Raw genomic sequence first — 24,603 nt, 5'->3', positions numbered from 1 at the left:
AATGAAAAATGACAATGCTTAGCAAAAACTTTCAGAAAAGAAAAATAACCATTGGGATGAAAGTAACCCAAGGAAACTTATTTGGAGGATTCATCTTGTTTGGTGACTTTCACAATTTTAGCACAAAAATACCTAACTCTTAACAGTGACAGGATAATGCCTTTATGCGTACTCCAGAACAGAACCTATTAATAATTTAACCCCCATATTTCCAAAATACTTCATTACCTGTGATGAAAGTTTAGTTTGTAAGAACATTCTGGACATAGTCCTGAAAAAGAGAGAATGAGAACACAACAGTCATGTACCTGATGAGCACAACTAACAAAACTTGATAGTAAACACATAAAACTAGATACAACACTATTTTCCAATTTGAATAGATTTTCCTACAAAACTCCAATGTAATTGTAGGCATGGTTAAGAAAATTAGCACAATAAATATTTACAGTACTACTCTAGATTTTACTGAACCCGGAGAAAGATTACAGGTTTAGCACTTACAATTCTTAAAAAATATCAGTGCTTCTGATATACAGACATCAAATTCCATGGATCTTTGTGGACAGATCAAATTGTTCTACACTTACACTGAAGATCCACAAATCTCTGAGAGCTTCACCAGCAACCAGGCGTTGCCATCTTGGAGTGTTTCGTGCACAAAAGAAAAATCACCACAAGCCTCTTTTACACAGAAAAACTGTGTAAATTGTTGTAAGTTTAATTACCTGATGAATATTGCAAAATATATTGAATAAGAAAATCACACTCCAGAAGCATGAATAAAAAAGAAGTAATTTATCTAGCTAAATTTAGCTAAACTTTTGGAAGAAAATACAACAATGAAAAATAAGATCAGTTGAGCTGAAGATGCGCAAAAACTTTACTACTCCTAAGCCCCCAAAACTTCTAAGCCACATTGATTAAACAATGAATATGATTAAACTTTCCTTGCAATTCATTACTGTCCATTAAAACTGGACATGCTTGTATACAACATAGTTTATAATCGTTATTCTAATTTTACCACATCAAGAATGATACATGATGAGGTGCTCAACTATTCTGTCATAAATAACAATAGTAGCCATTCTTGCTAAATCAAGACCATTATAATATACTACTTCCCACTAAACGATCTCTACTCTGAAGCTCATGTTCCACTTTGCGTGAACTATTCTCATAAAAACTGGCTCTAATTCCATAGCTTTTCAAGATATTTGTCTTCTTTTAAGGATATGTAAACTTTGTCAGACTTACTCAATTTCACAAGTGCATTCCTCTTTTCACCATGTTCAACGTAACCAAAATTCACCTCCCAGCTTTTCAGGCCTTCTTCCCCATCACAGTGTTTATTTCCACAAGAAAACTGACCTTTATAAAGATTAAAAAAAAAACAAAACATGGTTCAGTGATAAATGTGAATAAGTTTGGGGTTTCTGGTTTTGCTCAGTTTTTGCTTCTCGCTTTTTTTCAAAGAAAAAAGTCCAAAGCTAAAATTAAATCTGAGGAAACAATAACTGATACAAAGTGACAAAGCAATCACACTCATCCAATATTGCATATTTGCAAAGAAGTTGCAATTTAGACATACATTTCTAGTGACATTGAACTATTTGATGCACAAAGAAGATGTCCATACTTTTATTAACCTACAAGTTAACCTGGCAATTTGTATTCTAGTGACTTTTCATAAACACTTTACTTTTAAGAAGAGGAAAAACAATACTTAAAAAAAAGAAATCCAAGTCTGTGAAAAAGCATGCAATAGCTTGAAATACTTTCTTGGCTTTATTATATTAAACACAACACTAATTTTAAAACAATATACACACAGTCAGTGTTGTTTACATCACCGAATTCCCCACATTGCATTAATAGAGATTCATATATTCACTTTGCAGAAGACAAATTTGTCTGCAGAGCTAGCAATAAGGATCTACATTAATAGGCTCATGAGCAGGACCGTGTGAACGATTAACCTGGGAACATTCTCCTTAAGCTTCTAACTAATGGATTGCCAGTGTCCTCAGATACTTCAGTTCTGCAACGTAAAATCACTTGCACTGCTAACACTTGAACCAAATAAAACAACACTCACACTGTAAGCTTCGAATTCATAAACATTAAATATGTTTAACACTATGGAAGGTGTGGTTATCAGGAACCTAAACCATCTGCAATCATTCATACATGACCTTACATGTCATGCTTACATGCTTACACAGCTTTCATACTGTGGAAAGCAAAGCAATCAAACATACACAACTTAACCATACATTCCCTTCAAACTAAAACCCAAAGGTTCTCAGCACCACTATTAATGTCCCAGCTAAATTAAGCACACACATTTCTTTTTTAAAATGTGAATCACCATCCATTCACAGCTGATCAGGTTAAGGCAAGGCATTAACGTTTTGCTACACTTCAATTAAAGCAATTTCTATTCCTTGTTTATTCAAGGAAAGAGCACAGGAAGGCATTAGCTGCATCCTTCCAAAGTGACCACTTCATCTGGCACGCCAGGCAGTTAACGCGAGGCTCCTGTGCCCCCCCGTGGCGGGAGGCAATGCCGCTCAGTGCTGCAACGCACAGCAAGTGGCAGCTCCCCATCACCATTTCGTTAGAAAGCTTACAGTACACTATTTGGCACTTTCTCCCCCAATATCCAGTACCACGTATTAAAAGCACGATGCAGCCGAAAATAATCCACCCATTGCAAAAAACAAAATTATTCATAAATAATTCATTTAGTGTTTGAGAAGGCACACAACCATGTAAAATGGAGCTGCTAACATAATCTGTAGTGCTGAGAGCAATGCTACCTTTAGAAAGATGATGTAAAACTCTTCTAAACTAGTGATGTATTTCTAACTTCTTTATGTAGTAAAAGGATCTGTTCACCGACTTTTCCAATCAACGGGGTCACAGCATTCATTTTTCTCACATGTGCATGCATGACTGCTGAAAACTGCACCCGTGTATGAGCATCCTACCACAGGAACAGCACTATGTTCATATAATTTACTTGCTTGTTCAGTTACTTGAAAAGTTTGTGCCCCACAGCACTGAAATGGGGACCACTGAAATGAGCTCCCACGGAGAATCAGCAAAAATAAGTTACTGATTTAGAGGTGGGACTGGAAGATATTATAACAATTCTCACTGAAGCTTTCAGAACCAGTTTAGTCTGAAAGTTATCATTTTTCTTTACGTAGAATTTTAATTTATGTAGATCAGTATGCTCGCTAGAGCTACGCAGAATAGAACAGGAAAGTTAAGAGTTACATCGATTTATCACCATCTGATACTTAGTATAAATTGTCAAATACAGTCAAACAAAATTATGCTGAAAAGAAGCAATAAAAGCAACAGCCAGAGTGAAATGTAATATAAAATGAAAGGGAGGATTACCTTTTCCTGAAATTACTTCCTTCTCATGTCTCCATCTAAATCCAAACTGTTAAGGTAAGAGTGAAAATTAGTTGTGAATAGTCAACAATTTCAGTACAACACAAAGACTAATTTCAGTAACTGATATCCTGCATGTGCTTCATTCTGTTAATTAAAAGTATCTCTCTGCTTCTGCTTGCAGAAAGATCCAAACTTACTCATATAATTGACATTCCAGTAGATGCTGTTTAATTCTGAACAACTTTCTAAAAGACTTCATAGCATGTAGAAGAACAAATAGGAAACCGGGACAGGCTGGCTGGCTTTACCAGATAATTCACTGCAATTCTGCGCACACTAAAAACTAGGACCATCACTAGAACAGTGATTTCAGAATACTGAAAAGGCACACGACTACAAATCCATAGGTCATACCTCACATCCTAAGGCTACAGCAAAAGTAAAAATTAACTTATATATCCTTCTACATTGCAAAAAACTTCACCTGAAGAAAAAACCCAGTACTATTTCTGCTTTCCAGTAGAATCTGTTTCATTCTCTCTAAGTGCCAAGTAATCCAGTGAGAAGATCAAAGACAGAAGAGAGCGAAAACAGCCTCAGAAAAACAAGTCTCTTTTCACTAACAAGTAGAAAGAAAGGACAAAACTCAGTGCCATGCAGCTCATCCAAAAAGGGTTATCTGGTATTTCATTTAAAAGTAATATACTTGGAGTATATCAAGTCAGAAATAAAATTCCTGCTCTCCTGCTCTGTAAGCAAAGCATGGAAGATTCCAAACTTCATGCTAAAACATGGAAGGAGCAGAATGAGGCAAACTGTGGAGAGAAGGTTTCTAAAATGAGAGAGGTATACACATGCTCACAAAGCCCTTTGAACCTGTGTTCCAAGTTGTCGTTTGGAATATGATGCTGCTCTTGAGGCACTCAAAGACTGAACTCACACAAATGTGCATTTTCCTAGATGCTGTGGCATGCATTCTGCAATATAATGGATTGATTTAATATCTAATTTTAACTGTAAAAGTTCAGACATCTATTGATCTATGTAGTCTTTTTTTTTTTTAAATAAACTATAATAATTCTTTATCTGTAAGGCAGCAGTATGGAGTTCTCATGTGAAAAGTAGTAAATGTTTCAAAAAACACTGGAAAAAAGGAGTAATAGTTGTTCTGGTTCTTAAGAATACGGCTCATAAGTGATAACTAAAATTGAAGAACTGAGCAGAAAGGCAAAATAAGCCACTGTATTACACAGCTATGTCTAAGAAAGCTAAAAATGTGAACACCAATCATTATTTGCCTCTTGAAATCTGTCCACTAATTTCAGAATTGGTTGTAAGAGTATAACATGAGCAAAGCTTTCATAGTTACTGGTTTCACATAACAAAACAAACAAAACAGAGGAGACAATCAGGTACTGCTGTCATATTGTGATAATGTCTATTTGCTATGGCTGGATCAGGCTGTGCTTGTACTGCTCTACAACCTGCAGTCTGCTCTAAAGTACCAGTTAAACCACTTGCGCTTCAGTCAAACAATAATTAATCAATTTTAAGAAAAAAGTACTGTGCTGAACAATTCAATGAAAAAACAATGCAAAGTACAATTGTAAATATAGAATTTATGACGAAAAACAGATTTAACACTTGGTCTACAGTGATTAAGGGCATTCCAATTCTGAAAACCTTGTGCTGCATTTAAAAATATTGCACATTTAAGATTAAGTGTCAACAATACTTGGGCACCAATTTTGCATGTGTGTGCTGCAGGATATAAAAAGTAAAATGTTTTCTCATTGTTCCCCTGCCACTTCTCCATTTACAAAGTTATCTATGCACACACTAGCTAATGAAGCAGACTTTCCTCACAGTCCCAACATGACCCATCATGATATAAATCTGTTGATATCCTTATGGAGTATTTCTGCAACAGTATCAAGACAAACAAACAAACAAACAAACAAACAAAAAAGAGAGTTTGCAATATAAGAAAGGAGGGAGCCAGAACCACCTGTGCTACTAGAAACCCAGCATATATACACAGCTAGGATAAAATTTGTCCTCATCTGCTATTCAGTGTTTTGCCTATCATTCTTTCATCAATTAATGGAAAATGACAGAGGGAAAAAGACTAAAAAAAATAATAATAATAAAAAAATCAGTGAAATCAAAACTATGCAACAACCATAACCCTCTAAGCTAAAATACCAGAAGCAGATTAAACTACCATAGGAAAATTAAAGATAGGTTCTTGAATAGTCAGCCTGTAAAACAAAGGAAAATAGAAGCATCATCAGCAGTCATGTTGCCTATTCTTTGTTAAATGCATTCAACGAAATTTAAAATGAGCTACTTCTCTGAATAGAATACTAAGTAGACTAACTCCAAAATGGATGTTTCACAGGACTATCAAATGACTAACTTAAAAAGTAGGTAGTTTCTGAAGATGTGAAAGATCTTTTAATATCCATAAACAGTAAAATTCTCAAATTAATTATGGACTGCTTGCATAATATTTATTGTTTACAACTAACATGTCCAGAATCACCTCTTTTAGAAAAGAAGAAAGGTATAAATTTAAACAAAATGGTGGAAAGACATCATAGACACTTTAAATATTTTTCTTTTCCCATAAAAGCTTTCCTTGCTGACAGTGACAAAAGTGAGCGTTTTACCAAATGGAAGACAAGGTGGCCTAGAAATCTGAAAATGATCAGGAAAAGAAACACAACAAAAAAGAATAAACTATTCTGTCTAACGACTGGGTGTCAGATCTCATTTCTTAGCAAATGGCAGACATTTCAATCTGTTGATCTATAAAACAAAGCAGAAACACAGTGAATAAGAATCCTTTTGGGAAAATAAGGCTAAAAGAAAGAACATTTCTAGCCTAATGCCTAACGAAGTCAAACTTACATGCTGAGCACTCTCCCTTACTGCATAGCAAAACTGACAACAGAGGTAAAATATCTGACAATACAGATGGTCATTTATCAGCATCAAAGCTTGCAGACAAGAAGCTCAAAAGTACAAACAAATCTTGACCTTAAGTAACTTGCATCTATGGAAAATACAAGGAGTAACAAGCACACCAACACAAGAGTTGTCAGAGCATACTCTTCCAGCATCTACAAGTAGCCTCATACCAAAAGACCACCTTGGCATTGCTCATTAGAAGTGAAGACGAAGATGACACACAAGAAAAAAAATGAGACACAACAGAGGATTTATTATGGGACGTTTAGGGGAGGAACTAAAGGCAGAGATGAATTTTTAATATCTGGGGAAGAGTGTAGGATAAAATAAGGATAAGGAACAGAATGACACTGTGTTCACACAAATGCTTCTCTGTGTCTGTGACCTGTGTGGCTGATTCTGTATGTGTATTATACACATATAATAATACATTATTATTACACACATACGACTGTGCTCTGTGTGCATGCCTAATAGGAATATGTTTTCAGCCTCATTACTGCTGGAACCTGGGTGCGTGTGCTGCAGAGGCCAGCCCATCTCAGGCTGTTGGACCCAGCATGATATAGCTTCCTTTAGCAAAGGGTTTCAGTTTTATGAAGTTCTACACAGAAGGTAAGGGCTTTTTCATTGTCTGCTTTTGAGCTCCTGAAAAAAATCACGCAAGTGCTGATTTCTCAGACCTCAGCATTGTGCTATGCATGGAACTGGCTCTTATTATCTGCTATTTAGAAAAACTGTGTTGGTTTTCTCAGATGGAAAGTTCTAAATGAGATCTTAACTACAATTCAACATAGAAGTCTGAGAAGAATTAGGTAGCTATAAGATTTTGGGTAGTAGCAAATAATTATTGTGAAAAGACAGATGAAATAGATGGGCCAGTTTCAATCTCTGGCTTTTGATAAGAGCTTTTTATAGATGGATAAAAAACAGACATGTTAAAAAAAACAACACAACAAACCCTTATCTTCAACTTTACTTTAACGTTATCTAACAGGATATAAAGCATCATCAACTATGAGATGAAAGTTGACCAGCTGAGAAGCTTGCTACCCAGCCTGCACCTCTCACCACCAACACTGCAAAACTGAAAGTATGAGCAGCTAAAGATAGCTGACTTCAATTTCTAGAAAAGACAAAAAAAGAATCAAGGCAGAAAAAAATCTGAAAGCACAGGCTGCATTCCACTGGTGTGAATGGGAACCGATCAGCAGCCTATTTCTGACTTCCAAGAAATAAGCCTGCTTTGGCAGCCCTCTGTACCAAACAGCGGACATGGATACATCAACAAAAGAGAATGATCTGGAGAAAGGACTCCAATGTGATCGCAACATATTTGATATCAGAAAGCATAAAAGAAAGTAAGGGAATGAATTACATGATATATCAGAATTGTGCTGAAATAACAATTCCAAGACTGATAAGTAATCACTTATTAGCATACACAGATATTCAGAGAGACCTCACAGTTAGGACAGTCACATCTGAAGTCTGACGAAGGAATACTATTCACACAAAATAGGAAACTAGGGCAAAACAGATTCCCACAGAAGACAGTAAACATATGGAAACTTGGCAAAGCAAGGAAAGAAACAAAATCTGTAAGCAAGCTCAAGGGAAACTCAGGTTAGGGGTGGTGTAAACACCGAGGGATATGAGACAAGTACAGAAAAATAAAATGAAGTTTACTTGTTAAAAAAAAACAAAACGGAAGGAAGACATCTGCAGCATTATTACTTTCTCATTTTTGTTAATCTTCATTTAATATTTGCATTTCTTCTGTTCAACTTTTTTTCAGAGAGCTGTGATTTTTTTTGGCCTAATATTATAGTTTAAGCTCAGTCCTTGTAAATATTTACGAGCAAATGTAATTTTCTATACTATAAATAGTCTCAAAGAGCTTTATACAGACACCATTTGCAGGGCTTGGTTGTTACTATTTGCTAACAACACCAATATGCATTTGAATCCAGAAATACTTCGTAAAATCACAATACAAAATGTATATACTCCTTTTGACTAAGACATCAATAAAAAAATTGGAAACAATAATGGCTGCTTTGGTTAAGAAGAAAAAAGGGTCTTCGAATTCATCTGTTTCTCTTAAGAAATTCTATTTACTTACAAAGAAAATACAAATCCTGTTTCCATAAACAGAAAAGGACAAGCAGCAAGAAACACTGCCTTAGAATAGACATATGCAAAACTGTTTAAGACAGCATTCAAGTACAGAACTTTTTAGACTTAAAAAAAAAAACAACCACAACAACAGCAAGAAAAACAGTAACATTCCTGTTTTTTTTTTAGGCTTTCTTGAACTCTTCTCTCTAGACAAACCTCTCTTGCCTTCTCTCCCTAAACCCTCATTTTCTGCCTTGCTTACACACAATGTATCTCTTCACAAAAAACTGTTATACAGAAATGCTTCTATTCCCACAAAAGTATATTTCTGGGGCAGTGACAATGCTCAGATTCAAAACTGCTGCTGCTTATTAAGTAACTTCACAGTTTCTCACAACTCTCTTTCTAGGGAAGGGGTACTAACATTCTGGTTTCACTACATACAATGTTGTAGGAAAAAAAAAAAGCATGCTTAAAAACTAAGATGATTTACAATAATCAGATGTACCTTGTTCTCTTTGTATCTGCTGAGATCTGCTATACAGTATTCTTTGAATAATTTATCATAATACTTCTTTGCAAGCCTCTTCTCCCTGTAAAAAGTTTGGGTTTTTTAAAATTAAACGTAGAATACAATTCATTTTACATTTTAATGACTTTAAGCAAGGTAAATACATGTGGTTTCATCTGAAGAACACATGTTGCAGAGTTAGAAATGCAAAAGAAATATACTCTCTGACAAAAGAAGAAATTTCACAAAAGTGGAAAAATGCATCCAAAATACAACTACAGCCCAGATTAAACTACTTTTTTTCAAAGAGGCTTCCTTCAGGATATTCAGAACAATCATTTGGCTGTCAGAGAATGCACGAATAATTTGCAGTTCTTTCTGTCATCAATTAATTTTGTCACCAATTGATACTACTATGTCTCCTAAAGTTCTTCCATTTTAAATGCATTAAAGATCAAAGGACGATCACTAAGTATGCACAGCAATCCCTAATTAACAGAAGACGCTACAAACTTGGTACAAAATGATCTAAAATTACTGTTTTATGTAATAGTTCCAGGTACCAATTCATGTCTGCTTCATCATCTTCTCTCCACAGGAATCTATGGTTTTCTCTTATAACATCGAGATCCGTCTTGTCATTCTCGCTATAAAAGAACATTATTTCAGTACAACACACCAATGAAAAGTTAGCCACATACTAATTTGGTAAATATCAGTATCTTCTATTTTTTATCTCCATCTCACAGCATACATGAATGTATTGCTGTGGAATAAAACTATTAAAAAATGGTTAGTTTTTCCCAAATGTAAACTTCCCACTGGCAAATGGCCACAGAAACTGCAGATGCCACGATCCTGTCTGACAATACTTTTCTTTTCAGACAGTTATGTCAGAAGGCAGTTACAGGCAGCTCTACAGAAAGACATCATTATTCTGGACAAGTGACAGCAATTTAGCACATTTCAAAAATACTCCACATTGATAGCTTGAAAGTACTGCCAGATATTTCTCAAAGTACCTTCAACTAATGTTCACCTGTCATCTTTCTGTTTACATAACAAAACGAATAATTCAGCTTATGGTTAAGCTCTTACATAAAATAATGATGCAAAGTGAAACAAAGCAGTTCTGTGCTCTGGATATTTACAAGGAATGTAGTTACTACTTGGGACCAAACAAATTAGTAATTTGAGACACGCATTTCTTATCTCCCTCAATGTTATAATTTAACTGCTTTGCATATCAGAGGGACCCTGAGGACATGAGGGAAAATACTGCTTACCCAGAACGTCGGAAATCCTCCATTTTCCCACCATAGTACAAAATGTAGTCATTCACTAACTTTCTATGTCTTGAATACTGAATAAAGCAACTAAGGAATCTGTTTCAGTACTGACATTCTTTTACTTCACTATCAGTTTGCAACTAAATGAAGAATTAAAACTTTCAATATTCTGAATAGAAAGCATTTTTTTGTTCCCTAAAAACTGCTCGGTAATTTCCAGAAACAACAGAATTAATCAGCAATTTTTACCCAATAACCTCTTACAGAAGCTACTTTCCAAATACAGGACTTCAAGGCAATTTCCTCTGTAAAACCTCAATCAGCTGCCAGAACTTTATAAAACTGTTCTTCAAAGATGCTCTATAAGCATGTACATAGAAGCTGGTTTCAATCTTCAGCTGTGGTTTGCAACATAATTTCTTAGTACTGCTGCTTCAATTTTAATACAAGCTTGTACTTTGTATTATAAACATGAGTAGGCTAGAATTTGTTTTATACCATAAAATACAAATAAAAGCTACTTGCTTTAGTTTTTTGAGATGAGAACCACAGGAAACTTTTTTTTTTTTTTTTTTTTGTTTAAACCTGGGCCTCAGAAACATGATTTGAAACCTATTTTGTACCATAATATGAGCAAAAATATATAACTATTTATTTGGAAAATAAGCACCTTCACATTAGAGATGGCTATTCAAAAATATTTTAATTAACTTCTATAAAGTTTCTAAAACAAAAAGTTACAAAATGCATTACCACCTTGTACACAGGCAGGCAAATATTACACCGTGTGAAAAAGAACAATTTGTATCAACAACTGTTTTCCCATGCATACTTCAGTGGAGAAAACATCTTATTTTCCAAAGGTCTCAAAAATGTTAATTTAACCTCACTATGCATGTTTTCTTTTTCCCTTCCACCACAAACAAAAGAAACTTGTTCCTGAAACAAGTAGAAAAGGTGTTCTGCTACAAAAAAACACATCAAATAAAACATACTATTTTGTGTTCTTATACGAGTTACCAGGAGTTAAAAGAACAAAAAAGTAAAGGTCTTAGATAGGAAACACTCAAAAACATAAGCAGAACCTTTTAAGAGTTTCTACACAATGAGCTTTATAGTGAATTCCAGGAAACATGGGCTTCTCCATGATTAATGACTAGCTACAGCGTCAGGTGGACTGATTAGATACATCTATGACACTAGATGGTTTGGTTTATGCAGCCCCTGGTCACATAAAAATGGAAGGCTAACGTTATTTTCCTATTATTAACTTTTATCATTGAAGAATAGCTATTTAAAAGATACAAGGAATGGACAGCATTTGAAATACAGTCAGTCAAAACATAACGACAGCAATTCAAGATAAGTAAAATGTATTTCATATTTAACTGTAGTAAAAGATAGGCAGATACTATAGCTTTGTGCTCAAGCTAAGAGATTTTTTAAAAAGCCTATGTGGGAACAGTAATGCAAAACTGTCAACAACATTTAAATTAACTACTTTCACTATTTGATAAAGCCCTTCATATCACTTTTGCTTCAATTAAATTTGACAGAAAGTAAGTATGCCTTGTGTAAGGTAAATATCAAACACTTGTTCAAAACATGAATCTGAAAGCTACATAACTTCTTTTAAGAAGTACAGCGTGTTATGCTTTTTGTACATACACTGTAATTACTTTAGTATGTGTCCCAGGTGAAAGCTAAATAAAAAGAGAAAGGTTATAATCTAAATAAAGCCATAGTTTTAAAAATACATAAATAGTTGCATGAAATATGATTAAGAGATTAAAAAAAAACTAAAACAGAAGTACACATTATATTAAACAGGCTTACATTAGGGCATCTGTAGAATCTGCCTGAGACTGTGCTATTTTGCACAGACTTTTGAATTTGTTAATGCAATTCTTGGACTTCCAGTGGAAATGTATTTGCCCATAGATATTGGCAGCCTTATACAGAATTATACTCTGTATTAACCAAACTGAAAGAACAAAGTGCATTTGTGTTGATCTAAGTAAAGTAACAACTTAGTCTGAAACAAGGCAACTTAGCATATCGAAACTCTGGAAAAACTGAGTTTCCCAAGTAGTCCACTAAGTAAAGGCATTCCCAGAGAGATCTCAGTAACAAAAATAAGCTAATTTGAATAACTACTTAGTATCTGGTGCTGCACTTGCAACTGTAAGAACTGAGAAATCCAACTATTTTGACAAAACAGATTTTCAAACTTGAAGAAAAATTAAACGGAAGGATACTGCATCCATCGATATCAGGTGAAATCTTCTCTTCCTTGCTTCTTCTCTGTCAATAATAACAAATACATTTCAGTGAAAGTTATCTTTACATTAAGGAAAAAAGCCTCAAAAGTGCAATAGATAAAAAATACCTGTCCCATTCTTCAGCAGCAAATTGCCTGTGAGCAACCTTGACCTGTTTTGGTTTTTGGAATGGCTTTACCAGAAGGCTATCTTCTTTCGTACTAAAGATAGAGAGGGAAAAGGGGAGAAAATTCAGTCACAACCTGTCAAAAGAAATAGCATTTCCATATAGAAAACTTGAGTAACTTGAGTAACAAAAGCTGCTATGTTCATTTCCACATGAATAAAACCAGACCTCACAATCAACATCAGATTAGACTTTGCTTCATTTAGAGAACAAATATGGAAAGGCATTTGCTTACAGTTAGCATTAAAAGAAAATCATCAACAACAATTTGTACTTTATCAACATTATTACCATAGAAGTACAACAAAACAAGATTTTTTAATTTCACTCTAAATTTCAAGCCCTGTATAAATCTAGGTTGCAGAGCTAAGTAGAAAAAGAAAAATATGCTTGTTGAGTAAGACTGAACATTAGTAACTCTATCCCATCCTTTCATGCTAGCGTCTCAGCACTTCATTCAACAGCTCTGCTTCTCTTAAGACATCACGAGAATCTCTGATTTAAAACTTAAGTAAGTACCATGCTGTGAACCATAGTTATCAGTGAATACTTAAAAATATTTTCAAAATTCAAGAAAATAATAAAAAGTTAAACATAAAGAGATGCACTTTTAGCTTAGTAAGAGATATATTTAGTTAGTTTCTTTGCTCAAAAGAGGTGAAGAAAAAAGATTTTTCGATTATTAGCAAGTCAGAAACCTGTAGACAATGAGCCAGAGATTTTCTATTTCAAACTATAAGACTCTATAAGAGCTAAGGATTTCATTTGCTCAAAAGGACCTATGGGTACAAAAATCCCATAAGGAATCTGCATAAAACAGCAATTCAAAAAAAACTTAAGACTATTGTTTTCCTCTAAGTGAAAAATAATGTCATCATAGAGCAAGAAACAGACGCACACATATGCAGCAAACACACGAGAGCCCTACTGGGGATCAGCAGTAGAGTGCCAGAATGAGGGTAATGATGGTATTTTTGAAAGGCTCCTGATAGTTAGCTAATATTCCACTTAGGCAGTGGAACGGTAAAGAAAACCAAAACTGAAAAAAAAAACAACCAGTCACTGTTTTTGTTCTATGATTCTAATGACTAAACACTGATATTTCCCCCCCACAAATGCAGTCAAACACTACAAAAAAGATTCTTTCAATTTTACTATAACGGAAAATACTCAAGAGTCCTAGGAAAGTTTCCAAAAAGCCTTCTTAAATAAAGTCCAATAAACAAAGCAAGAACAAGACAAAAAAGGGGATAAAAAATATATTTGTAAAATATAGACAAAATGTTCAGAAGGGTGTGGAAAATGTCAAAGGATTATGGTGCCAAAGCAAAATAAACACAGAAATAAAAATCTGCTCACACATTTGCTCACTTACTTCCATCCGAAGTAGGATGGAGGAAAGAATAGGAAAGGTAAAAGTGAGAAAACGCAGAAATTGAGATAAAGGCTGTTTAACAGGTGAAGCAAAAGGTACATATGTAAAGAGATTGAGATAAGGAATTCATTCACTACTTCCTCTGGCAGGTAGATTTTAGCCATTTTCAAGAAAGCAGTGCTCCATCATGCATAATGGTTACTCAGGAAGACATACCAGACCGCAGAACATCCTCCCTTCCTCCTTTTTTCCCCAGCTTTTGATACTGAGCATGGTGCCATATGGTATTGGACATCCCTTTGGTCAGCTGGGGCCAGCTGTCCTGACCGTGTCCCCTTCTAACTCCTCGTGCCCCCCCAGTCCCTCACTGGCAGGACTGTATGAGAAGCAGAGAAGTCCCTGACTCAGTGCAAGCAACACTTTGCAACAACTAAAACATCAGTTTGTTTTCAGCACTATTTTCATCACAAATCCAAAATACAGCACCATATGAACAACTATGAAGAAAATACAATCTATCCCAACCCCAAAACAAATGCCATCAGTTCTTCACTTCCTCCAAGTGGGTGCTTTCTATCTACAATGCTTGTTGCCAGTTGGCCTTTTTGCCTTGCTCTCCAACAGCTTCACATTTCCTGATGGATCTGCAGTGAAATGAAGGGAGAAGCCAAACACCAGCAGTTGATACTAATGCTCAGAAAATGAAACACAGCGCTCCAAGAACTGAAAGGCATACAGACACCAGATGGACATGGCAGAACAGATCTTAATCATTTGGCAAAGGGAGACAACGTGCTCTGGCAAGTATGGCATGAGGAGATGCACAAATCTGAGACTGATTTTTCAAAAATCATTTCTACACCAGACTTTACATTCCACAGCATTATCTCCTATGCACAGTAACAGCACATTAGTACAAAATAAAGCATTAACTCCATTTTACATTACCTTTTAGTCTTTTGCACAGACTTCTCTCCATTCTCCTCGTCACTAAAATCAGAATCATAGCCGCCATGGCCTCGTGCCTGTCAATAAATAAATGGCAATGCAGTCAAGACACCTGGTAGAATAGTATGGATGCAGCATAACTAGAGATCAGAACTGCACATCACACATGAATAAGAGAAAGACATGCAGTAGAGTGCAAATTTGCACATATATCTACACCAAATCAAATCCAACATATAAAGCAGAACATCTTCCAAGTGGTGTAGGACAAAGGAACTATGATTTCTCATAGACAGTCAGTCTGTCAAAAAATCGCTTTACAAATAATCAATATGCATGTATTTCCATACTTAATCTTCACAGATGCAGATAATAAAATGATGGTAAAACATTCTTGGTCTTTACTTTCAAACCACCTTCCTTATACACAAAAAGGTGAGTTTTTTCCTCCAAAAACTAATTTTTTCAGAGGGCTAGACGACAGAAAATGATGTGTCCACATTAATAAACAAAGATGAGAAATAAGGTTCTTGGGTTGTGGTACAATAATTTAGATTGTTAGTTCTTACACAAAAAGCTGGAAAGCTGATTGAAATAATTAAAAAACAAAACAAGATGCCTGCAAAAATGTGCAGCTTAAGAGGCAAAACATTCAAACCACGGAATAAAATGTCTTCTATACATTTTTGAACTATTACTAGTTAGTATGTTTATATGTATATAGACACTTACATATAATACACACACACCATATTTTAATGCCATCAAGTGAATAAGCATTGGCTAAAGCCCAGATCTGTCATCTCTGCTTTTCAGCATACAGCTACATGCCCAATTATTTCAGGAAACAATGAATTAAGCCACTTCCTTCCAGTTGCCCAGCTGCAAAAGGTTGTGAAACTACCCATGAGCCAGACTAAACCACTCACCCAAATTACAAATTATCCTACCCCCAAAAACCAGTATCAATTCCTACACTCCCTATAATCATATTCCCCCCTAGACAAAAGCCTGTTTAAAATAACCCCTTAAGGATGGGTTTGATGAGGTGGCTTTTCTGGAGGCAAATACCTCCCACTGATGCCATGCTGGAGTCAATCATATCCTCTACTGACATCAACAATTGGTCTCTATGGTGCAGAGTATGTAGAACACTGCCTTTTCACACCACTGGTTGTTCAGTAATTTTTAAGATTTTTTTAAATTTTTATTAATATTGCATTCAGCCACACTCACTTGCCTGTGTACAATAGGTGCAGTAGTTGTCTGCAGTATGCTGCTGTTGGCGGGACTGTGCACTGGCAACGGAACAGCAAAGGCTGGTAAGTTCTCCCAGCAGTGCCACAACAAGCTGCAGTCCAGGAGCAGCTCCCACAGCTGAGGCTGCTTCTAACAGCAACCCTGTCACTACCTCACTAACAAAGCTTATGTGAACTCTAAGAAGGCTGACTTTACATTGTGAGTTTGCTGAAATGCATGTACAGCAAATACTTTTAAGCTTGGCCTCTAAATCTTAAAAACAGCACAGTAATCCAGGAATGTTTTAAACAGCAAATGTAATGCTTCCCAGATGAAAACAGAGAGCTTCCCTTGCACTTCGAAAAGGAGAAAGTTAAAGCCAACCCAAAGTGAATGGAAGTCAACATGAGATAAATGAAGTATAAAAACAGGCAAGATGAGAAAAGCTCAAATAAAAGGAGATATTTGCAGTGGTTGCCCTTGGATGACTGGCTGCTGGAAAGAAGCAGATGTACTTAGTAATCAGCTCCCAGCTGATTTCAGGAATGAATCAAATTTTTTTAAAAAAGGTAGCTTCAACAGAATCATGATGAGAGGAGCTCTTGGGCTGCTGGCTGCCTTGGGAAGCTGTGACTGCCAACGTAAGGACAGGTATGGCTGGGTCCTCACAGGCTGCTCTTTCAACAGAAAACCCCTTCACAGCTTCAGCCATTCCTCCAAATCACTCCAACAGTTTAATGACAAATTCAGGGTGAAAAAAAACAACCACCCATGACTGATCTCCCAATACTTATGGACTGCTCAGTCTTTGAAGGCAATAGCACAGTAGGCAGGTGCTAAGCTGAGGCTGGTTTGCGTATCAGCAGCTCCAGCAGCACTGAGGCCACTTGTGGTGACCCCACCAAACAGTGAGGGAGCCCTGTCGAGCTCAGATGGTCCCCAGATAATCTGAATATTAGGTAAAACATAGAAATGAAGTCCAACAGATAATCTCATCCAGACATGACTCCTTCTGCTTTAAAAGGAGAGGGTAAACAGACAACTGCTTGACATGAAATTTCAAGGCCGATTTCTCCCTTACTTTAAAAAAAAACAAACAACCCAACACCCAACAATCCACGGTAAGTAAGACATGTATCATAGTTAACTGCAGTAAAAGACAGGCAGATACCAAAGTTTTTTGCTTAACCCAAGAGATTTTGAAAGACATATGTAATTATGGTCATGCAAAACTGTCAACAAAACTTAAAATAACCACTTTTGCTATTTGATAAAACCTTTCTTTGCTTTAATGAAATTTGCCAGAAACTAACGATAGCTTTAGTAAAGAAGCAAGGTAAATACCAAACACTTCATCTAAAGAAGAATCTGAAAGCTACACAGATTATTTTAATGTGCTTTATTTTTTGTTCTAACACTGGACCTTTTTTTTTTTTCTTCCAAACAAGAAAAGCATCTAAATCACTGACAGTGAAGTAATTCCAACATCTTGGTCTTATTAATAGCGAAGTACCACACCAACTAGCTTAGGGCTCATAAGAAACTAGCAATTTAAACAAGATAAACGTTCTAGCACTGCATGCTGCTGGCAGCAGGCAGGAGATGGCAAATGCTGGACACTGCAGACTCTCCAGTAGCACATCTGCAGAAGGCATCTGCATGAAGGAAAGGATGCACTCTTCAAACCTCCCTTTTCACTGAGGTAAAAGCATACTGCCGAAAGGGACATAATGTAGAACTGTCAGAATTGACTCCTGATCATGACACACAGCTGAACTGAAAGTGGCACTATAAAAAAGTAATTTAAAAAGGGTGTGTGGGAGGAGGGTGGCTGTCCATCTCAGCCCTGTGCTCTGCTCTGTTCCCAGCCCCAGGAGCTCATCTTGAGGCACAAAGACTACTGGAGAACACAGACTAGAGCTGCACAAGTATGGGCAGTAGAACTGAGCTGGAAGAGGCCGTCCTGGCTGCATGCAAGGTACGTGCAGGGATGGGCCTGCTTCACAGCAAAGCACTCTCTGAGAACTTGAGGCCCAAAAAATACTAATAGTAAATTCAATTAGCTTCAAACCCACTGTTCTGTGTGAAACCAATTACAAAATGTATTTGTACATACTGTACAGTAAACACTCCTAACAACAAGGAAATCCACCCGTAAAATACAGCCCCTTTGCGAAGTTTTTATTATTACTAGTGGTATTAAGGCTTTAGAACTATAAAAGGAGAAGTAAAACGTAAACAGCAGCAGAGGAACTTTGCGTAGCTCTGCAGTGCAAAGGACGCTGAGGAAGGCCTGTGCCGGCCCGAACACCGCTACCCAAAGCTGTAGGCCCTGAAAGCCTCCCGGCCCAGCCCGGCACACCCCCGCAGCTGTCTCGCAGGCCGCGGTCCCCGCTCGGCTCCGTCGCCGCAGAGGCGCAGCCGCCGCCATGGCGGCCTACAGCGAGGCCTGCCCGCCGCGCCGCCCGCCCCTCGCGTCCCTCCGTCCGTCCCTCCCGGCCCCACTCACGGCCGCGGCGAGGCGCAGCTGGCCGGGCACCATGGCAGCGGCTGCCGGTGGACGTGAGCCGCCTCCTACGTCCGCTGTGCCGAGCTCAGCTCGCGGGCCGCTCCCGCGGGCCCCTCCCGGAAACCCGGGGCAGAGGCGGAGCGGGGCCGCGCCGGGAGCAGCCGGGCGGAGGAGCGCGGGAAGCCGGCGGAGCGCGGCGGGGCGCGGGCGGGCGGGGGAGGGCGAGCCGCGGCGGCAGGGAGGGGAGGGGAAAGGCGCTCATCATGTTTAGGGGCGAGGGGAGTCTCCCCGCCCGGGAACCCGGTGCGCGGCGCCGGCCTCGGCGGTCTCCGCCTCTGGGAAGGTAGGACGCGTGGAGCCCCGGCGCCGTGCCGCCCGGGGGAGCCGGGGCGGGCGGGAACGGCTAGCGGCGCGATGCGGGGCGGCGAGGAGCGGGGCGTCGGCCCGGAGGAAAGGGTCGTTCGGGGAGAGGCAACGGAGCCGGGGCAGAGCCCTCGGCCGCGACAGGGAGTGTGAGGGAGGAACGGCCCGGTGGCGGAGCTGCCCGGCCGCGGGCGGTGCGCTGCCCGGCGAAGGGACGCGGGGTGCAGGTGCCGCGCCGTGCCTCGCTGCTGCCTCTCGCAGCCAAGAAGGGCGGCTTCCGTGAAGGACCGGCGGCGGAGTTGGGGAGTGCGGAGATTGCATGGTGAGAAGGAGCTGTATGAACTAAAAATTCTAATGAGCTGGCTGGGAGATGGCAGTCTCCACTGTTAAGCCATCAAATGCAGCAACCAGCTGTCGGGGAGCTGGTGCTGTGCCACAGAGCGTTAGCACACACCGTACCTGAGCCAGCGTTCTGACTGCTGAGGTCAGGAACGCCTCAATCCATCGCCGGTACTTTGTGCTGGAATGGACCAGAATTTCGAACTGTGCTATTGATTCCCGGAGTCTTAATTCACTTCCCACAGGAAACTTATAAAAATTGAAGTACTCATTGTTACTAAAGAAAACAGCTGTTGTAGGGAGTTGCTGTTACGCACTCAGACTGTCACACAGCGCAGAACTCATGCCTCCTTATCTCCGCTACTGAATTTCAGTTTCAGAAGAAGTGTTTTCCATCTTGTGTTTTGGTCACTCGCTGTGTTGTTTTAACTCTGAAGGGATTTAGAGGCGGTGTTCCTTGCAAAGGAGCAGAGTGCTTACATGCTCGTTGGAGTGCATTCCACGTTCTGCTCAAGTCCCACTGAATGTGGCCCATTTCTTCTAAAGGGCAGAGACTCTCTGTTGCAAAAATGGAATTATCCTAGTTAATAATTTAAATATCTCAAAATAAATAATGTATACACACGAAGCTGTAATGGCAGGCATCTTTTGTTGTTCCTCTCTTTGGAAATGGCAGGCTGCTTTAGTATGAATGAATCCCAACATGATTCTGGAAACTGGGCCAACTTGTCATTGATTATGCACTTTGAAGAAAAGAGGGAAAGGTAGAGAGATGATGTACAATTCTTGAATCTCTCTTCACTGTGCTGTGGCCACAAAAACCTGCATATAGAAAATATAAACTTTAAGGGGCAGAGGAAATTTCTGCAGTGATTCTCACTATAGCAACTGTTGTAGATGCTGAAGTTACTTTATAATCAGTTTTGCTGGGAACAGCAGCTAGATAATTTCATTTTACTATGTTACTTTTCTGATTTCTGATTGTTGCTTTAAAGCATCCCAACTCTGACTGCTTTTCCCATAAAGCCTGCAGCAAGCTCCTTTACAACCTACAGCTGGATAAGTGGATCAGAAATGACCTCCTAAATAAACTGGAAGTTGAATCCAAGCCTGCCCTTAACCCTTCGTACATGGATTATAGCTCCATCCTTTGGGACTAAGCTCATACTTTAAATGTAGCATCAGTGTTCTGTGGCACCAAAAAGGGTCAACAGATTCCCATAGGACTGAAAGATACAGGGGAAAAGGAAAAGAGATGGGCATCTCTTCTTGCAGGGTGGGGTCACTGCATTTTTAATGTAGATTTCTATGACTATATTATATCAGCACTTAGGAGTACACTTTCCATTGTGGATGCATCAGTTCGTTGCCTGGCTGCTGCTGAAGAAGGCATTGCTTTTCTCACATTGATATTCCTGCTAGTCTGACCACATCTGCTGAACCGTAGCATTTGATTTTCAGCCAGTCTCGCTCCTTTGATTTTCCTGCTGTGGCATCTGATGAATAACAAAGCTGGTGCAAAAAAAAAAAAGGGCTGGGAATGGAGGAATGGGACAGGAGGCAAGGTGAAGGTGAGCAGTGAAGGTGGTCCTTTCAGCAGCAGCTCTCAATTAAATCAGCTTAGCAGTAATGGGAAACCATACTCTTAAATGTAGCCCTGAACTTCACGGCCCACAAAGGAGGTAGTGTCACTGTGGTTCTCCCTTTAGTCCTGACCTAAATCTAGAATTGGGCTAAGTATGAGACTTAGTGTATCCAGAAAACCTAAGTCAGACATGTTATTAAAACATCCAAGAAGAAAATGTTTTGTCTCTTATGTTTTCATATCATTGACACATTCTTATACAACTTCAATTACTCAGTTTTCTGACAATGCAGTGTAACAATTCCATGGGAAATTTCTGGGAAGAAGAAATGGAAATTACTACGAAGCAGGAATGTTCTTACAATAATAGAACGTAATGTCCATGATTCTTAAATACTCCCGAGCCTATTAGCTTCTCTGCTTTCACTCTTGTTTCCAGTTATCTGTGCAATCACATCACACTATGCAGACCACGGCAATAGTCTCAGTATGCAAAAAAAAAGAAAAGAAAAAAGAAAAAAAACCACAAGACAAAAAGGGCAGGCTTTATTTGATTGAATTTGCCACTTCTCAGTCATTGAAATGTATTAAATGGGCACTAGAACTTGCTGGGATCGAAAGATTTATGACTAGGTATTGACTCCTATCATTTGAGCTGCAGGGAGGAAGGTTTATTTCAGCATTGGGATTGTGCCTTTGTGGGTTCAGGGCAGACCTCAGACCTTCTTCCTTGTCATTTTCGGGGTAGCATTATGTTTACTTAAGCAACCTATTCATTTACATAATTCCCCCATACTTTCATGAGGGATAGTCTGAACAACATGTGCATACCAAAGGAAGGTACTCAGTCACAGAGATAGATAATTCAAAAGGCCATGCCTGACAAGCTTCCTGAACTCTTCCTAAAAATTTCCAGTAAAGGAATTTTCACAGCATAAATAGCTTAATCTATTAATCTTTTAGGTGTATACATATTTTTACTCCTAATATCTAGGACAAATCTCCCTTGTTGCTACTTGAGATAATTTTTAATGTCCTAAACCATTTGATACAGAAGGCAAAAATTCGTCTGCATTTTTATCATACATCTTTGAATACTGGAAGACATACATACTGATAGGCTTTTCTTTTTGAAGAACTTATTCAGTAATTCCATGATTATTTTCTCCTAAGGCCTTCTGATAAGTTTGCTTATACTCAGTAGTGTCTGATCTGTTTGGCCAAAGTTAGTTTGGGTAGATTATTATAACTACACCAATTTGTAATGCAGCAGATAAGGCAGCTTTATCAGAAGACACAGCTCCCACTGGTACGCAGCGAGGGCAAGGTGGGCACTACCAGCCATGGTAAGAGTTGTTTGCAGAATGCATGTTTGGGTTTGATGCGAGCAAATAATTCAGAAATCTGAAGTATTAGATATATCACCAGACTTATCATTAGATTTATAATGTCTGTTCTTTCCTCTTTCTCCATTAAGCTAGTTATTATGTTAAAAAATAAGGAAATGAGACTTTCTAGCATTACTGGCTCCTTCCTAAATTCTATGGATGTGAAGTTGTCTAATCATTTCATATCTTCATAGTATGAACAGTCTCATGGCATCTGTCATGTATCCGATTTTCATCTCCCTCTTTCTGAAGTCCCCTAGTAGTTTGTAGAAAATGAAATAGAATGAAAAATATAGGTTCACATATGACATTAAGTAACATTACATTCTGTCAGAGTAGTTTGTCTTCTTTTACACATATCTCTGTAAACTAAGGGATGAGCAGTGCCTTCTAGTGAGCCCCAAGCAAGGTCTGTGCTTAAGGTACAGCTGGCTCACAAGTGCAGGAATTCCTAACAAACAGGAAGAATCAGTGGGGCTACGCTGAGGCGTAATGGCTCATGCTCACCAGTTCCCATAATGGGAACTGGTCATTACAAGTTAGTCATTGAAGCCTTCAGGCATTCTGTAATGATGTAAAGATTATGTAAAGAAAAGGCATTGTGGACATGCACATTTATTATGTCAAATTCTGTAAATGTTATGTTCCACAATCTTTTTGTCTATAGAGGATGTGCAACTTGGAGTTTAACTAGCCACTAGATGTCAATGTTGCTGTACTGGAAGACAAGTGCGATTTTATTTGTTTGGCTGATAAAGTAATTTATTCAATAAAAGCACTTCTGGTTTTGAATTTTTTTCTGGTATAGGAACTGTTACTGTGCTTTGCCTGTTGTTTTGAGAGCAGCCATGCTGTTTTATGGTATTTCAGAATTACAACTACCATTTCAGTGTTTGTAATTGTTAGAAAAGTGCCTTTAAGAAAAAAACATCTGATTGTTCAGATGTTTCATCCTGTGTTCCAATATCCCATATCTTTTTACAAGTGACCACAATCATTTGTATGGCATTTTGTTTGTTAATAGGATAAAATAGAGATAATGATAACTTATCTAATCATAATTATTAACATATCAAATTTACTAAGTTTCACTTATTTATGGAAATTTTCCTCTTAAGTATTCCTGTTTAGCACTACTAAAGATCAAAGTGTCAAATTTGCTATGCAGGGACAGAATTCCTATAACACTAAGTCTTCCAGTGTGATGAACAATTTGGAAAATTAGATCCTTTTGAATCTAATTCCCTGATTCTGTATAATGAAAGAATATGAGGAAAATTTGACCCTCAGACTTCCATTATTCCAAGCTTATATACTTGGAGCATGAGGGAATCACTGCAAATTTTCAAATCACTTGTTGCCTGCTGTATTGTCAGACCTGTATCTAGAGCACTGGTTCTGTTGGCCATTTCCAGAGACCAAATTTTGGGAATAAGTTTTGCAGGCACTAATGCAAACCTCAAGAAAAAGGCAGGTATACATCTAAAATTCCAGATTAAGCTTGCTTTGCAAATAGAATTAAAAAAAAAAAAAAAGGCTTTTATTAAAAATACAATTTAAACTGGCCTGAAAATCTTCAAGAAACAAATTAAGAGAAAATTTCACCTTTATTCTTAGCAGTTCAATTTGGTAAATAGAATCCCAGTTTAGGCTGCATTGTTACAAAATACAGCCTAACCTGATTTATCCCATCAGCTCCACTTAGATGTACTTAAAACCTTACCATTTCAAGCACAATTCACAAAATGTATTTGTTGTTACTGTTGGCTGAGTAGCAACCTTATCATCAACATCATCACCAAATGTTCTAGTTTAAGTCATGCTTACACCTTTTTATGATAGTGGTATCACTTACACCTGTAACATGCTAGTAGATCACATATATAAGAAGCACTGTGCTTTCTAATGTCTGTTTCAGTTTTCTTAGCTGTGAATACGAAGTTATGTAAGAATCAAGCGATCTCTTGAAAGCCAGGTTGTTTCAGCCATTCATTCTGTTGCATTTATGTGAATGCTCCTAGCAAGAACCTGAATCCTAGAATTTCTGTGAATTTTCCAAAACCAAAAAATATCATTAAACTAGACCACAAGCCCTTGTTAA

General features: G+C 38.0%; 2 protein-coding genes across 5 annotated transcripts in view; one reads left to right on the top strand and one right to left on the bottom strand.

Moving 5' to 3' along the window:
- LOC100541517 (protein FRA10AC1) overlaps nucleotides 1-18,962 on the bottom strand; it is a 28,722-nt gene extending 9,760 nt beyond the window's left edge. For 2 of the 3 annotated variants that reach the window (XR_014884609.1, XM_085229038.1), the window contains exons 1-10: nucleotides 18,828-18,962; nucleotides 15,080-15,156; nucleotides 12,698-12,790; nucleotides 12,567-12,612; nucleotides 10,306-10,382; nucleotides 9,583-9,666; nucleotides 9,017-9,101; nucleotides 3,415-3,460; nucleotides 1,261-1,374; nucleotides 229-271 (exon numbers count right to left, since the gene is read on the bottom strand). Coding sequence is in view for 2 of the 3 variants with exons in the window: in XM_085229038.1 (XP_085085164.1) it covers nucleotides 229-271; nucleotides 1,261-1,374; nucleotides 3,415-3,460; nucleotides 9,017-9,101; nucleotides 9,583-9,666; nucleotides 10,306-10,382; nucleotides 12,567-12,612; nucleotides 12,698-12,790; nucleotides 15,080-15,156; nucleotides 18,828-18,860 (698 nt within the window). In the remaining variant the exon portion in view is untranslated. Of the gene's footprint in view, nucleotides 1-228; nucleotides 272-1,260; nucleotides 1,375-3,414; nucleotides 3,461-9,016; nucleotides 9,102-9,582; nucleotides 9,667-10,305; nucleotides 10,383-12,566; nucleotides 12,613-12,697; nucleotides 12,791-14,347; nucleotides 14,499-15,079; nucleotides 15,157-18,827 lie in introns of those variants that run through there. The other variant, XM_085229039.1, reaches the window with a different exon arrangement.
- LGI1 (leucine rich glioma inactivated 1) overlaps nucleotides 18,130-24,603 on the top strand; it is a 32,820-nt gene continuing 26,346 nt past the window's right edge. Inside the window, exon 1 of one of the 2 annotated variants that reach the window (XM_085229036.1) lies at nucleotides 18,130-18,296. The gene's annotated coding sequence lies outside the window, so the exon portion shown is untranslated. Of the gene's footprint in view, nucleotides 18,297-19,040; nucleotides 19,171-24,603 lie in introns of those variants that run through there. The other variant, XM_085229035.1, reaches the window with a different exon arrangement.

Source organism: Meleagris gallopavo, chromosome 8 (genome assembly GCF_905368555.1).
Source record: "Meleagris gallopavo chromosome 8, MGAL_WU_HG_1.1, whole genome shotgun sequence".
Taxonomy (NCBI): Eukaryota; Metazoa; Chordata; class Aves; order Galliformes; family Phasianidae; genus Meleagris; species Meleagris gallopavo.
This window is presented reverse-complemented; position numbering and strand designations above follow the sequence as displayed.